This window comes from Pomacea canaliculata, linkage group LG1, assembly GCF_003073045.1.
Source record: "Pomacea canaliculata isolate SZHN2017 linkage group LG1, ASM307304v1, whole genome shotgun sequence".
Classification (NCBI taxonomy): Eukaryota; Metazoa; Mollusca; class Gastropoda; order Architaenioglossa; family Ampullariidae; genus Pomacea; species Pomacea canaliculata.
The window spans coordinates 3,694,736-3,711,917 of NC_037590.1; the positions used below are offsets into that span (position 1 = coordinate 3,694,736).

Below are 17,182 nucleotides of genomic sequence, written 5' to 3' on the forward strand. Positions count from 1 at the left end.
ATGTCTTCTCAGTCAGACTAGCATCGAAGAAGGCAAGTGGAACTTCTCGAAATAAACGTTGCAAAACTCGTGGAAAAAGCCGTGGATGGAAGCGTCAAGATGGAAGTTTCGTGCATTCTGGTGAAGTCCTCGTTCGTCAACTAGGTCTACGATATTACCCTGGTGAAAACGTGCGCTTAGGCCGCGATAATACTATCTACGCTATGACAGACGGCAAAGTGGTTATTACGTGCGAAAAACTGTCGCCTTATCCGGACAGTCCGTTATATGAATCTGTCAAAAGTGGTCTCGTCATTTATAAGAAATTCTTCAACATTTTGGCGACACCACTGCATGGAAAGTTTCGACTTGTTTCACAAGTGTAACGCTCCTCAGTCATCGGGTGCTTACTGAACACATTCTGTTTCTTTGAGTACCGTCTAATACCACCTTCAGTGGTGCGATTCGTAAGAGAATTAATTCATTTGATGTCAGAAGAATATGTTCTTAGTGGTGTACAGTTATGGTACACTGTTCAGTGAATTAGTACATTGTATTTACCAAAGGAGATTTTTTGGTAACAACCAACTGTCTTCGAGTATCTAAACAAGACAAGTAGCTTTGAAATGTTCTTTATTAGTCAACTTCCATGGACAAACATCAGAGGCCACCCATGCATTTGAAATGTTAACATAAACAAGTGAAAACCTGTGTGATACTGACCAGTCAGCAAGTATCATGGAACATTTGGCAACACCTAAAAACTATTCAGCTGATCTGAAACTTGGACTGTTGGAAAATATGGTATCATGTGATACTGACAGATCATATCTGTTTCCAAGACTTGTTTTATTATCACCATAATAGAGTCAAAAACTTCATTGTTCTTGTTTTATGTGAATGCGATTGTATTTCTTTACAATTCAGTTTCATGTTTGTCAGTCAAGTAAATGTTTTTTCGACTATGCATAGATTACTGAACTTAAGAGTCTATAAATCCTATAATACAATGGTAAAGTGTAAATATTGTTATGTATGTGTTGGTGTGTGTGTGCTCCTGCACTTATTTTCATTCATAACTCTGTTAACAGTAAAGAAGTAATCTCAGTCTTTCTTAGTACATGATAAATCACTTTCACTTGCTATGAAGAACAGTGCAAGTTATTTTTTTAATAGAAAAGTAAACTAATAAGTAGGTCTGTGCAACTTTGAAGAAAAACAAATTTCAAACTGTTTATTGAAACAACACATGCTGGATATGTTGATAACAAAAAACAAATTACATAAATAATCACAGTTTATCATATATTTTAGTCAGACCAGCCTTTTCTTTAAATTCCACCTTCCTTTTCTTTGACTCCAGGTTTCATTTCTTTAATAGAACTTCAAAATTCAGTGACCAAAAAATATCATGCAGCATTTCTCAATATGAACAATTGGATAATCTCATAGTCTTATATAGCATGCAGTCTGCTCTTTAGAATGCTTCAGAACTGGGAAAACACTTTGACCTCACACTTAGTTTTGTACTTTTTAAAGTGAAGGGACAATGAGGACTTTTTTTTTAGGCTTCAAGTGAGGAAGTCAGAGCACCCAGTGAGAACTTGGTGCCAAATCCAAAGAGAAATTACATTTATATGAAATCTGAATCCCACCCTCACTCTTGGTCATACTATATCGTTAATTTAAATTGTAAGCTTCAAATATTAGTACCTAGACTTTATCACTTGATTTAAAAGTTTTGCATTTCTGCAGGACAGTTTGAAAGATGGTTTAGAGAAAGAATTAACATAAAGAAAAATGACAAGGAGGAATTATTGTTAAAACAACAAACTATGTACATATTCATAACCAAATAAGCACATATCTTAGTTTTAAATATGCTTCTGCTGCTGAATGTTAATGCATAAGATTTGTCGTCAGAAATGAAATGTCTGAAATGAAATTTTCAATGAAAACGACTTTTGTATTTGTAGCTTGTGTGATCAAAAAAAAATTGTTAAATTAACATCTTTTGTTAACATTTTTTAGGTACTAAAAGCTATAACTTATGCTCAGAGCATTGTAAACTGATTAATATGTAAAGTTGTGATTAATGTAATCTGTATTCTAAGTTTCAATCGACTACTATTCCATGGGTCTTAAAGAATGCAGATTCACTGATTTTTCAAGCTTTGTTTTCATGGATGTGATTGGGGGTATTGAGCGTTTATTTTAATGAAGATAGAGAATTAAATATATTTCTAAACAAAACACTGCATTATAACTTGGGTTTACATCTTCGTGAATTGTCTGTAGACAATAACACTATAGTCATCAGAATTACGGCACTTAATTACAAACAAAAAAAAATTTGTAAAAATGTGCATCACAGATTTTTCATTGCTTTGTGCAGATACAAATGAATCGAGCTGGGGTTTCTTGTCTGATGGCTAGTAAGCTTGATTTTGAAACAAAAGTTAGACCACTTTTCTTTTTGAGGGATTGTCTCAAAATTCTTAGCTATGCGACAGGCCAGTAAAATGCCAAAAACCCACACAAGGTGACTATACAACAAACCTAGTGATAATGGAATGAACAACAAATGAGTACATAATGGTGCTCACTCACCCAATTTAAACTTCAAACCAGCATTTTCCTTGAAGGCAGTCACCCTCGATGCCCTCTAACGACTACATCAGACATGTCAGTCATGTTATTTGTTATCTTTATACTTTATGTTAGAATGTTGCAGACTACCAATTTCTAATGGTGTTGTACTTGATAAGTTAAATTTCAACCAAGTTAACCTAGGCTAGTTAACCAAGTCAACCTAGTTAACCTAACCCTAATCCTAACCCTAACCTAGGCTGAATGAAAAAATGAAAACAAGTGCAATTCACGGTTTGGCAGACGGACTGGTCCAAAGATGTCCATGGCCATACTTTGCCCAAACTGAGTTAGACAAACAATTGAGTCTAAAAGAGAAATACCTCACCAAATCAGCAAGGATGAGTACCTGATATCAATGAAAGCAACTGGTAGTCAACAGAGAGGAACTTTAGTATGCAATGCCTTAAACATATTTAACCACTCAAGTCATTGAACCTACAGCCAGTAGACTAACACTAAGGAACTCTACCTCTTCTGGAAAGTTCTTTATCATGAAACTTTCTGGTTTGTTTCAAATAGCCATGTAAACTGGTGGATTTACAGATTCATTTTTGCACGGAGTAGCTGAACTGAAAGCTTTGTCGCTGTTCATCTGGTCAACATTTATACTTCAAAAAAGATTGTCTTCCAATAAAATATACTGTTCTCCTTAGACTTATCATTAGAGGATTCAATAGTGATGGCATTATCAGTCGCCTTATTGAGAACAATAATGCATTTTCTTGGAGAATTAATTCTTTGAGTTGCACTTTTAGATAACACTAGTTAGCTACTTCATTCACCAATTTCTGGTGCTAAGGACCAGGGTTTCTTGCTGAAGTCCTGGGTTGTCTTACCCTTGACCTTGGCCAACCATGCAGCTCGCTTTTTCTTCTCCAGCTGTTCTTGCTCCTTAATTTTTTGCTCATGGTTGATGCACATGATGCTGTCAAGTTGTGCCTGCTCTTGTTTGTGTGTCTTCAACTCAAACTTGATGTGGTTCCTCATTGGCATGTTATGGGGGCTGATCTTTCCAAGAGGTTTGTCACCAAGAACAGCTACTGGCGGCTCTCTTGCCTTGCGGTTCTGTTTTTTCATTTCCTCTATTTTTTGCATTACTTCTTTTGAGTACATCAACATAGGAACAACAGCATTTGCCATAGCTGATGAAGTTTGCTGCTGTGAAGGAGGTGGGACTGGTGTAGCACCAGGAAGGGACGTCTTGATACTTCTAAAGACAGATTTCCCAGTGTCTGGATAGGATTTTGCTGCAGGGGCTGTGACTGGTCTCACTGAATAAGTAGCAGAAGAAGCATTGTTAGCATCTTTCTGCTGCTGCAAAACACCTGCAGAAATGGGCCTGATCACTCTGCCCTTGGGAATGGTTGACTTGACACAACTTGGATGAAGGCTTAAGAAGGGTGTGGCATTGATGTGAGTAGCAGCACAAAGAGTGGTAATTTCTTCCTTGTTTACTATGGTGGGTGGTTTTGCTACTTCCTTCACTTTTGCAGACCGTATAGACCTAAGATCAGACACTTCGGAAACCATATCACTTTCAGCCATGAAGACTCTCAGACCCAGGTCTTCAACAGGTAACTTAGTACGAGGGTCTATGCGGCCTGGGGAAGAGGAAGGTCTCTTAGTTTCAGTGTATTCTACTACCTTCTCTTCAAGCATGTTTTTTCTGGTGTTATAATTGGTTTCTGATGGAACCATTGTGGTTTGAATGGTGTTCACTGTTAAGTAAATGAAATTTGGAGGGACAATGCTCTCTGCTTTCATTCGGATCTGGGAACGAAGCAGAGATTTCATTTCTGACAGACTGATGATTCTGTCCTTGGGCTCAAGAGGCTTATCAAAAGCCCAGGAAACACGACGTTTAACAATGGGAGGATTCTTCATCACAACAGCACTGGCAGCCTTACTGCCCATCTTTTCATTAATGGTCACTGATGGAGTCGACTTGGATGCTGCTGGCTGATGCTTACCACCCAGGCCTAACAATGAAGGAGATGGTGGTGGTTTCTTTGCAGTACTGTCAAAAGCAGACAGCTCCAGCTGTACATCTCTGCATGCAGTCTGCCTGCACTCCAGCTGACACTCATCTCCAGAGAATGAGCTACCATCTCTGCAGGAGACTTGACTGAAGTCTGGTCGGGACATGCTGCTGTGTATCTTTCGAGCAGCTTCCATGCTGTGTTCACTCAGGCTTTTAGCACTGTGAGGAAGCTGCAGTGCATGGTAGCCATGCTGCAGAATCACCTTGGATCCTGGAGGCAATGGAGGGGAGGCATTGCGATGGATGATTTTGGTGTTGCTGGCTCCTGCTTTCTTCATGCGGTGAGCACGGACGTAAGTGTAAGGTTGCAACCTGACTGGGGCATCTGAATAGGATCCATACTGAACTAGTGGTGGCACCTTGTCTGTTTCCAGGGTGTAGTCCCATTCCACATGCTCAAAATGAAGAAGAAGCAGATTGTTGTGTGTGTTCAAAAAAATTCTGAAAAGAATTATATTAAGAATATGAACATTGAGAATAGGGCTAGGCCACTAGGGCATAAAAGCACGTAAAAAGAAGCACCAAAGTAAATGTGATTTGTATTTTTCTGAAGGCTGTCTATCAAAGAAAATCCAATCTATATTAAATGCATTACAAATTTATTCATTATTAATATTTAAAAATTTTGCTCCTTATAAAAAATGCTTCTAGACTAAATAAAATCACACTATATATAAAATTAAACTGCAATCATAAAATGCATTTAATAAAGGCATATTTATGTACTTGTTTCCAATTGCTAAGATATCTTGAACAGGGTCACTGCGACTGTTTCCTCTCAAAATTCGACAACACTGGCCAGTCAGCATATTCCAAATTCGCATTCGCCCATCACTGCAGCCAGTTATTACACGCAGGTACATGAACTCCAGGCAAAGCACTTCCCTTCAAAAATATCATTTTATATTTATACATCATAGTACAAAAAGTAATTGCAGATGACAAAAGAGATTCTAGGGTGCATTTCATGTGGTCTCAAAATACATTTGTGGTGGTGATCTCATACATTCTAGATCTAGATTTTGCATTTCAAACCATCAGTAATCCATGAATTAATGTATGTAATGTATTCTGCAGTATTTCTATATAAGCAAAAGAATAAGCAGCCATCAAACCAGAGTAGATAATTATTTTTGTTAATATTTAATCAAAATGGAAAGAAAATTATCAAGAGGCTTTTGATTATTCACATCATGTTGAAAAAGAAAAAAAACATCAGCCAAGTGCACTTATATTTCCAAATGTAACTTCTATCAGTTCTGCAAAAGAGCCCTAAGTGGGATGAGTAAATGCATAAAATACTATTTGGCCTTTGAATCATATGCTTGGAAGCTCTGCTATTCAAATGATTGTCTTTGTATACCAAGGTATTCATATTATGTCATATTTAAAATCAGAAAGGTGAAAACATTGTGTGCATACTTGGGGTGCCTCAGTGCAGTGAGACATCGATTGTGATGGCCAAGAGAACTCCAAGCAAGTGCATAGCCATCTTCACTGCTAGTGATAATGTGCCAACGGTCAAACTTAATTGCAGTGATTGGACCATGATGGCCACTCAAATTCTGTAGAAAACATGCAACACCAAGGTGCTTATGTGTACTTTACATTAACTCTTTACAGGTTAAAGCCAGGGAAGCTCATAAGTAAAGAAATAAACAGTAAAGATGTAAGAAACAGTGCATAAAATGAAAACATTTGCAAAGGAAAGCGTAACATGGAGATTGTTATCCTTAGATTTTGTAAGTCCTTTTTACCATAACTCTTTAATTTCATATCTTTGCCTTGACTTTTCTTGTATAAATACTACTGTATTTAACATTTCTGTGCTATTATTGAATTGATTTGGTGCTGTTTGAAGCATGCATCTAGCTTCCATTATATCATTTTCTGCTGAAGATTATCGCAGTGTTTTGACAATTTTTTTATAACTAAAACAAAAGCATTTAGTTTTGCAACTGATGAAGGATGACAAGCAATTTAATGTCTTGAAACTATTATATCACTGGATTTGCACTGCTTCTCCTACAATGGCTTGTGAACTCATTTCAGTTTTTCAAATAGGCATTATGCAGGCAACTCAATAAGCAACATTAAAAAAAACCCAAAAAGGCTTCTACCTATTAGATTCATTCTATGACTGGACCTGTGGTGTGGAAAGGAGCATTTGCAGCCTGGATTACAGTTTTTCAAATGAATTGTACACGCTGGGACAAGCCTCTGGCTATATATCTTTTATCCTATATGACATTTTATGTTATGTTGCATGCATCCATGTACGTCTGTGTGTCTTTTCTTCCGTAAAGCCTGCCATTGGACGTGATATGGAACAATGTAAGTTCACATTATTATTATTATTATTATTTGCTTTGTGATGTTATCTGTAGTCACATAATTGGGGTCTCTAAAATTGAAAGGGATCATGTAAATCAGTGAACAGTGGCAGAAACTCAAATATGAGAAATATATACAGTCCAAATAAATCAGGAACTGCTATATACAAGTTTTTACTACTGAAATATACTTTAATTAGTTGTCCTGATGCCAGCTCCCACACCATTACACGACCACCTTGACATCCTGTGATGCAGACATCTGCAGAGAGTGCTACTGCAAGGACAGGATGTCGATGACGGAAAGACCTTTCACACTTCCCCGTCTGAATATTCCACACTGAAAGTCATCATTGCAATGAGCAATAAGTCCTGTGTATTTATGCATAAACTACTAACATTATTTGGGAATGGCATGAAAATAAGGAAGTTTAAAAGTACCATAGCCACCCTGTACAAAATTAATTAAGTTTCTTATCAATGTTTGCCTGTTGTGCATATTCACATATCTATTCAGAGATCTATTTGTTTGCAGCTAAAAGAAGCCTACCTCAAGATGCAAAAGCTGTCACAGAAACAGTGAACTAAAGTACCTTTGCATGATTTGTCTTTGGCGCCTGATGCTAATGTGTCTCCATGAACAAGCATAGTCATAACAGTGTCCATGTGTCCACGAAATATCTTTAAACATTGTCCAGTCTCAATTGACCAGCATCTGAAAAAAGTGTGTCGTGGAAAAGAGTTTTTACTTGCTTTTGCTTATGTAATATATTTTTTCAAATAATAATTTTTTTTACCATAACACACTGTGCTTTACTGAAAACTTGTAACACATTGTAGTTGGGTTCAGCTTGAGTTTTGCATGTTCTGCACACTAAATAAATCACATTTTATGCACATATAGACACACTCACACTGAGGGTTTTGAGGAAGATAAATGCACTAATCAAAATTTTTCACAAAGACCTTATGCTTGTGTCATAACTGCCACTGAAGACCATCCCTCGCTTCTCACAAAGGTAAACACTTCTGACTGATCCAGCATGCCCTGTGATCACTGGACCCATGTCCCTGCCAGACTCGCAATCAATGAAACGGACCTTGCGATCACGGGAACCAAGCGCTATCAACTTCCCACCTTCTGTGTGTATGACACGTTGGCTATCCTGTCTGCAATTTACAACCAAAAATACAGAGTCTAAAGTCTAGCAATGAATCTTTTTATAACACACTACACTGCACAGTGGAATTGAATAGCTGAGTGTTTAAATCATACTAGATATCCAAGTGGTGCGACACATGTTTTCCAGTGGACTTCCACACAAAAGCTAACTGTTAACAAATTTAGTCTCTTAACACTTCCCTCCCCATTGACTGAAAAGCCCTGGTGGTTCCTTTACCATATCTTTACACTGTGTTACAGAATAATGCAAAATAATGCAAAAACGGAAAAAGTTGTATGTCTTAAAAAATTGTATAATTCACACATTTCTATACTCCATTACAGACAACTGCACAGTCAAATATGAAAAAGGAGAAAAATTGCATACTGCTTTCTTGTGTCATCATCATCTCCATATTTAGTACTCACATGTTGCTGAGCACCATAACATTATAGGCACCACAGAAAACATTGCGTTCTTCCATGATGACCTTTCTTGTCACAACCCCACTGTATGCAGTCTTGAAGCTGACCTCACTTTTGAAGTTTGCTTTGATGACGGTATCCTCAGTTTTTTCCACTTCATGGGTGCCAGGATACAGCACTGGCACCAGAACATCCACATCATTAGCATATACAGGGTTGGCTCCCTGTGCTGCAGCACCCTGAAAATAGTACAACAGCAGAATCCAAGTTTGGTGAGAGCCTATGGGTAGCATAATATACTTTAGGCTTATCTTTACTGTCCATGTTTTCATAAAAAGGAAAAAACTAACACAAAAGTATAAACAGGAAAAATTTACTTGGAATCAGATGCACATCACTGCATTTGCAGACAGTTTATTTTCTGTCATCTGTGTGAAGTAACATCTTTTACTATATTTCACCAGTTACTAGTTAATAGATTTCAACACATTGTAGTAATTAGAGCTAATGATATGTCCCCTTTTTATTTTTCATTCATCATATTTGCTAAATAATAAATTTCCTTGTATAATAGATGGATTTTGGGAACAAAGGACAGAAAATAAAATGTTTGTAGGAGAACCCGTATAACTGAAGCAGCATATTTGACAGTGGTTCAAAACACTGTTTTAGTTGGAGCACTCTCCTCCTTTTGCCAATTTTTTTTCCTTTTCTTTTGAACAGAATAATTCTCTCAAAAGCTAACACATCTGTACACCTACAGTAATGGAAATAGCCATTTATACATATAGCTGGGGAAATACCATGACAAACTCCCCCCATCCCCATTCAGGTTATATCTGGTTATTGATCACGTTTGTTTGCTAAACACACACTTCACTCAATTCTGGATTTGCTTTAGAACAAAAGAGTTCAAGTGCTTTCCTGTTAACCTTTTTTTTTGTAAGGGCAGCCCTAGTGCTTAACATTCCACTCTGAATAAAGACCATTTTGGCTTTGGTTCTTCTAAATGTCAGGTGTTGATAAATCACTCAGCACAAGGTTTTTTTAAATCAAAAGGCATTATATTTTCAAGCATTTTCACCAATCCAAAAATGAATGCATTGAAGATGTTCCAAACCAATAAAATGAACTGGAAAAAAATGTTCTAACTTGAAAGACAGAAAAAAAAATTAACATGGATAAGAAATTTCCACATTATCATGAGACATAGATTTCTCACATTGGTCACGATCAGACCTAGTTCTATTAATTGCCATGAAAGCGTTTCTCAATAGGGGGAAAGCTTCTTGCTTGCCTACGTGACAGAACCTGAGTTTGGGTGTGGAGATAAGGCAACAAGCACAACTATCTAAAAGAACAGATTACCAAGGTCACAAATTTGTCAACGTGGAAAGAAATCTAATTGATTAAAAAAGATGTTAAACAATAATATGATTGTAAACCCTCCAAAAACTATTTTCAATTATATTAGCCAAGTTTCTAAAGCTTATCCTTTCTTGCTAGCAAAATCACTATGAAATAGGTCTACTAAGGATTGCCAATGGTTTGAGCCTTAAATTCTTGATTTTTAAGTATGTACATCATGTATTTTCAGTTGATGATTTCTTGTAATTGTACAATAGATTCCCATTTATTAAAAATCTAAGCCGCTAACTTGTATTATTGGGCTGCTAGCAGACGATTTTTTCCAGTTAACTACTAAAGCAAGGTAGGTGCGTACAAAGCTTCCGGTTTATTCACATTTCAGATTAACTACTAAAACAAGGTAGGTTTGTACAGAACCTATGGTTTAGTCACATTCATTGTTAAAGCTCACCGAGACCAACAGCAGAGAATTGTGCAAGAAGCTAAGCGTTGGTCTCGGCAGACAGACAGCAATCACCTATATGTGTCCATGATCTAAGCAGTAATTAGGTTACTAATAATGATTTATCCTTATTAGATGAGATTAATTTTGTGAAAATATTTTTGGAAATTTAGGCCATCATAGGTACTAAATGTCAGCAGAAAGAAGACTGAAGTGATGAGAATCATCAACAACCAGGAACTCCCAATCCAACTTCAAGGAGAGAACATCCTGGAAACAGACTGCTTCACGTTTCTGGGGAGCATTGTCAACAAGGATGGTGGAGTGGACGATGACATCAAAATCCGGATCAACAATACCAGGCATGTTTTCAACAGCCTACATCCCATCTGGATTTCCTGAGTATTATCCTTCCGCAGTAAGACCCACATCTTCAACACCAGTGTGAAGGCAGTCCTACTGCATGTTCTGAAACCTGGAGAGTGACAAACGCCATCAACAACAAGCTCCAGACTTTTACCAACTGATGCCTACCGATTCTGGGAATAAGATGGCCTGGAAAGATCTCCAACAGCAGCCTGTGGAAAAGAACCAACCAAAATCCCACTAGCGAAGACCTCAAAAAGCGCAGATGGGGCTGGATGGGACACACCCTGAGCAAATCACCTGACACTGTTGCCAAGCAGGCATTTGACTGGAATCCTCAGGGGAAGATGAGAGTTGGGAGACCAAAGCAGACTTGGAAAATAACAGTAGAAAGCGAGGCAAAGGACATCAGAACCACATGGGCACTACTGAGGGGGGCTGCCCAAAACCGGGTCTACTGGTGAGGTGTTGTTGCGGTCCTATGTTCCTCAAGGAGTAACAAGGACTAAACTAAACTAGGTACTTAAAGTTGCCAGTTGGCTTTAACCATTCCAGCTGGTTGCAGCTTTTTAAAGATGAGACAGCATATGAATGGGGTTGCAATATTTCTCTCCAGTTTCTGTTTTAAAATTGAATTAACCAAATAATTTTAGTTCTGTCCTATTAGATGCTATATAACTGATGACAGCTTGAAAGGTGGCTTTTTAATAAGCTAGTTAACAAGAACACATGCACATGAGAACACACACATACTTGCAAGCACACACACATACAAACCACACGGATACCCATATATACCACATTTAGACTGACAGTTCTTGTCACACAAAAGCAGGTCAAGCTTAAATGATGCTTGGGTAGGTTAAAGCTTTTGTGTGAGCTGTACATAAACCGTGAACCTATAAAACGGCAGTGACAAAGAGTTTTTCTCACTACATAATAGAAGCTTTAAATACAACTTAAAACACCAGGCAGGTGTGCTTGTATCAAATGAAACTACTTGCATTTTGTTGCACATGGAATTCTGTGCATAGTTTTACTGAAGTTTCCCTCCATTTATTTTTTTTTTTTACAAACAAAGCCTGTATATGCCACAAAACACATCTATTTGGTTCCTTGAAATCTTTTCTCTTAACTACCATTTTGTTACCTGTAACCACTGAAATAAAAATATAGCTTCATTGCACATGGAATCTGGAAAATATAACGCTATTAATTCTCTTCTCTAAATGATAACTCCTTCAACAATCTGTAATATCATGAAAGAATATGCATGTAAATAACCTCAACAGGACTTAGTTTCAATTTATATTTTCTGTGAAAGGTTGTGGTTTGTCAGTCTATAATGACTTTGCAAACATCTTCCATTGTCCTTTTCCATCAAAATTCCAAGGGCAGCTTAAAGTACAAAAAAGGTGTAACTGCTAAGATATTTGAGTGTTTTCTTTGCCTTGCAGTTATCTGGTCAAGGCGCGGTTGCCAAGAATGCAGTTAACAGGATGAAACCAAAAACCCTTTGTGGTAGAAAATCAATATCCTTCCTCTCAGTCCTAGAGGAAAATCTTAAGTGAGGCTTAAAAGGATTACTGCAGGTGCTTGATAAGTTATGTTTTCTCTTGTCAAATAAGTCCCAAGATTGCTGGAAAAGTTCCTCTTCTAAGAACAGACATGAGAGTGTGTGTGTGTGTGTTCCTAAAGACAATCTTGCATTCAATAAAATTTACATAATATTAAAGATAGGCAATGAATGAAAGATGGAAAAATAGGAGAAGGGAGAGAAATTATGGAAAGAAAAAGAAAAAGAGTGAGGAAGATAAGGATCAAACCTTCCTTTGTTCAAATCTCTTATATTTTGAAGTTCAACTGTTTGTCTGGAAGTTAAGAATACTTGCTGGATGAGTGCTGTTTGCAGCTGCTAAGCAATCCATTATTTCTCAACGGTCATGATGTTAAGACCCAAGTACAGTAATGTTTATTTTGGTTTGGCAACCCCATAGAAAGCTATCTAAGCCAAAAAAAAAGCCACAAAACCCCCATTGAATCAGTTGAATAGGTGGTAGGATAAAATTACTGGGACCGTTTATGCTGGGGTATATGAAAAGACTCATACTGACCCACCTAAACCTTTTTTCAATGGGTAGGATTAATCATCCCACATTTTATTCCTGACTTTTTTGTGTCCAGTCAAGGTTTATATAATGCTCTTTGATTATTCTGTTCAGGACAAGGGCTTTAGGGTAATTGAAAGATAGGCATTATCAGCATATCTTTTAAAAGGCAATACGCTTCTTGCTTGTTTTAATGCATGTAGGGATATGAAACAAATGAATGTTTTGAAAATATATTTATAACCCTTAAAATGTAAATTTTGATTGTTATTCTTACTTCATCTCACCTTTACATAAATAAGAATACATTTTTTTAACTAGACTGTTCTTGAATCTTGTTTGATCTTTCGTATTATGTTTTGTATCAGTTTTGGGATCGTATATCTAGATATTCGAAATGACAGAGGTTTTTAACTAAAGAGAATAAAGCTTGTATTCCTTGCATGAAAAGGAATTATTCTCTCAGAATTTTGAAATAAGTGTTGTTATAAACTTAATCCAGTTATCTGAAAAAACATTTTGACCTTAGATTAGCTTTTAACATGTACAAACAAAAGGCACAAGGGGAGAAGTGAAAACTATTCTTGTCTTTTAACAGAACACAATTTTCACTTTTTACTTTGCTCATGATTTAAGTTGCTAACCTTATATTATGACTAGTTGATACAGCATTGGTCATCTTTCAGACACAAGCATTATTCCTATTTTAGAACAACAGCTTTAACAAACTTTCTAGAAATTTTTTGTTGCACATTTTTATGACTGTTTGAAAACATACCTGCATAAGCATGACCTCCTCAGTCAATGACTGATTGATAAACCGCTCTTGATGCACTTCTTCAATAAGAATTCGCCATTTCTGATTCACACACAGTGCATTAACCAAGGATGCCTGGTCCAGAAAACTGAGAATATATTTTGCCAGGTGAACTGGCAGGCATCTAATAAAGTCCTTGTACTTTGATGCACCTGAATATGCCTTGCAAGAAGTTAGGATGGTGCATGTTGCTGGATCAACAATATAATCGTTACTGTCATTTACCGAGTCAGTATCCATATCAATGTTCTGTCTATGCATTGCAGTGTTTTTAAGGATCTCTTTTCCAGTGAAAGGGTCATCAGTGACGTTTGAATAATGTGTTCTGGCTTGTGCTAACAGATGCAAACCTGGGATTTTTTCAGAATGGTAGGAATATTCTGTGGTAGCTATGGAGGCTGTTTCTGTATAGTCTGGAAATAAATCTGCAACAAGGAAAAGAAGACAAACCTGGACACATCAATAAAGAAATCTTGGAATATGTTGTAAGGAACACACATCAAGAACATAAATAGGAGAAAAATTAAATTCATGAACATACACACACACTCCCTCTCTCTAGCTCACAAATCCAGTTGTATGGGTCAATTGCTTAACAGTAAAGAATTTGAGTTGAGTCTTTCTCTCTCTGTGACATATAACTTTTGGATAGCTCATGTTTGTTTAAAACAACATAGCTGAGGCAGTCCTCACCATGCAATAGTGCTAATGGTTGTTGTTAAGTATCTTTCGTATAACCAAAATGTCTGATAGCGTTCTCAGAAAAAAATATCATAATATTATCAGATTGCAAAGATTAATCCATTGACGAAACATGGGACAGAGGGATAAAAATGTCAGCACGTGCAATCAATCTTATAATGCTGATCTATTGCTTTCAATAAGATCAAGAAACACTAGGACTAGTCAAGTGTACAACTGGCAAGTCAAGTGATTGAGTGGCTTTAGAAAGGCATAGAGGTCACAAAGTATAAATGTTATAATAATTCTTTGATAACTTATCTTTGCCCTATCTTTTCTACAAAGAACAAAAATGTAGTACCGTTCAAAATAACCCCATCTTTTAAAAAAACCTCTTGAATGTTCTCTCTAAAGTACTTTCACATTCTTATTGCATTTTCCAATAGTTTTAAAAGTTAAAATGTCAGAGATACCAATCTTCTAAAAAATAATAATTTTTTAGAAAGATGAAAAGGATGAACATAGCTTCTCTTTCACTCATATTCACAAACTCTTTCTCTCTCTCTCACATACAGTGACAGGAAGAGCAAAACAGACTTCTTTGAGATGCACAGAGAATATTACACTACAGCAAAACATTTCAGTTCTTATCTTTCTTCCTCAGATTAAAGAAATTCTATTGCTTGGCTGTATGATTGGAATAAGTAGATTTATGCAAATTTTCTTTAATTAAATTCCAAAGAAGACAATGTGGCAAAATACTGTATCCTTACAGAAGCTTAACTCTTATTCAATAAATGATTAATGTAAAATAATTTTGCAATATGTCACAACTAATCACCAGTAATTAAGCATTTAAATATTTATTAGATCTCTTTATTTCCAGAGGATTTATCAATCACTTTTCCTGTTGCTAGCTAATGCTTATCATGTGAAAACTTGAATCCTTTATATAACATACTGGACTCCTATATTAGTATGGTGTAGTTAAAAATAAGGTTAAGACCTGTAAAAGAAACAAACTCTCTTTCTCTTCCTTTCTTTCTTTCTCCTGCATATCTGCAAACAGACACTTGCTGGCACATGTGCACATACATATTTTTAAGTACACACATATGCACACAACTGTACCTGATGATCTTTCATCTGCTTTTCTTTCAGAGACAAGCAGCATTCTGGCTTGAGCATGCAAAAGACTTAAAAGATGAGCATCACACATCTGCAGCAAACCGAACACAAAGTTAGCTTTTGACCAATAAGGTACTTGCACAAACCAGTCCCAGATAGATGTGATATACTGCATAACATCTTCTTCATTCAAAGCTCTGTCTGCGCTCAAAGTCATAGCATCGGTGTCCAGGCTTGGCTGAGTCCGCATTCGTGAATATATAAAATCCTTCATTACTACTGACTGGAGGAGTGAAACCATTTGTTCCAGAAGGTCAGTACTCTGGATTCTTCTTAACAGACCAAGCATGAACTTTTTCTTAGAAAAGTCTCCTAGACGGAAGAACCACTCTCTCACTTCCTTCAGTTTCAGGTTCAGTTGACATGTCTCACACTCACCACATGTTGTAGTTTTCCCATTGTTAATGCATCGAAGTTCATGAGCTTTGCCCAGATTAAACTCATACTGTTCTATATTGTCTTTAGAATGCTTCATGTCTCCACTCTCCATTATTGGAGTATTGGAGTTCACGTACTCACAAACTTCCAGCATATTTTTTTAAAATGTGCCGATTTGACAAATAATAATTAGTGAATGTTTCACAGCTGTAGCTTTTCAGTGTATTGTTCCATCCTATTATCACCTGTGCCAACAACAACAACAAGAAATCAAATGATTGTTAATTTAAACAATTTTTAAGCTACTAATGATGAATCATTTCAATTTTATGTAAGTCTTGCTAATTTTCTAGCTAGCGTTTTTAATTTTATTTTTAATTTATTATATAATTATAGACAAAACGATCACGTATAGCCAAAGCATACTTATACTTGTCTAATAGTACGTATAGTAGTTTTTATATAAACCACAACTAAAAATAAAACCCTTCTAAATTGGCTTCATTTAGCAAACCATATCTGGCAGAAGTAACATTCATTGGAATGATAAATAGATTCACTGGTGTCGCCCGAGATAACTGGACAGGAAGACAGCCTAACTCTAATTTAATTGTAGTCTCTCACCACATCGAAATCAATCATTTTTTTCTAAAAAGGCACAGCCATCATTTTGACGCCGATCTAGGACAGGAAGATTAAAATTCAATAACTCACCTTGTGCACACTATCAGTATTTCCTGTCAGTACTCAAATGCTGAAGGCCATGCGCGTTTTGATCGCGTACTATATATTGGTAGGCTCCGTCAATGCACATTTAGATCGGCTCCATTGGACGCCTGTCCCCAAGGCAACGTCATGTTATGCGTGCTCAGTTGTGTCCCCTGATGTTCTTGCTAAATTCCCTCCCAATCGAACCTTTTGTTGTTGTTGATAGTTTCTGTCTCAAAGGCAACAATTGCTACAGAAAATTAGTTATGTTATGATAATTTGTAAATAGAAAGATTATTATGAAAATGTTGCTCTTATCAACATTAAACTCAAACCAGATCAAATTGAAGTTCAGTGATTAGTAGTAGTAGCCTCCCCCTGATGCGCCGAATTTAATATTTTCTGCAAGCATTTCTTCCTATTCAGAGCTTTGATTCTTGAAATCAACATTTTATTACATAATCTGTATGTAACAATTCATATGCGATGTTGTAGATATTGTAAAACAATCTTTTCTGTCAACAGGATGATCC

The 17,182-nt window shown here is 36.6% G+C and overlaps 1 protein-coding gene across 1 annotated transcript; it reads right to left on the reverse strand.

The window, feature by feature from the left end:
* Window positions 1–599: 599 nt before the first annotated feature.
* Window positions 600–16,962, reverse strand: LOC112573634 (CMT1A duplicated region transcript 1 protein-like). The gene is made up of 10 exons (XM_025254180.1): window positions 16,656–16,962; window positions 15,507–16,186; window positions 13,656–14,119; window positions 8,597–8,832; window positions 7,972–8,175; window positions 7,599–7,720; window positions 7,197–7,345; window positions 6,095–6,237; window positions 5,399–5,557; window positions 600–5,113 (listed from the first exon to the last, which is right to left on the reverse strand). The coding sequence occupies exons 2-10, from the start codon at window positions 16,093–16,095 to the stop codon at window positions 3,406–3,408; spliced, it is 3,774 nt and encodes a 1,257-aa protein (XP_025109965.1). The 5' UTR covers window positions 16,096–16,186; window positions 16,656–16,962; the 3' UTR covers window positions 600–3,405.
* Window positions 16,963–17,182: the final 220 nt, after the last annotated feature.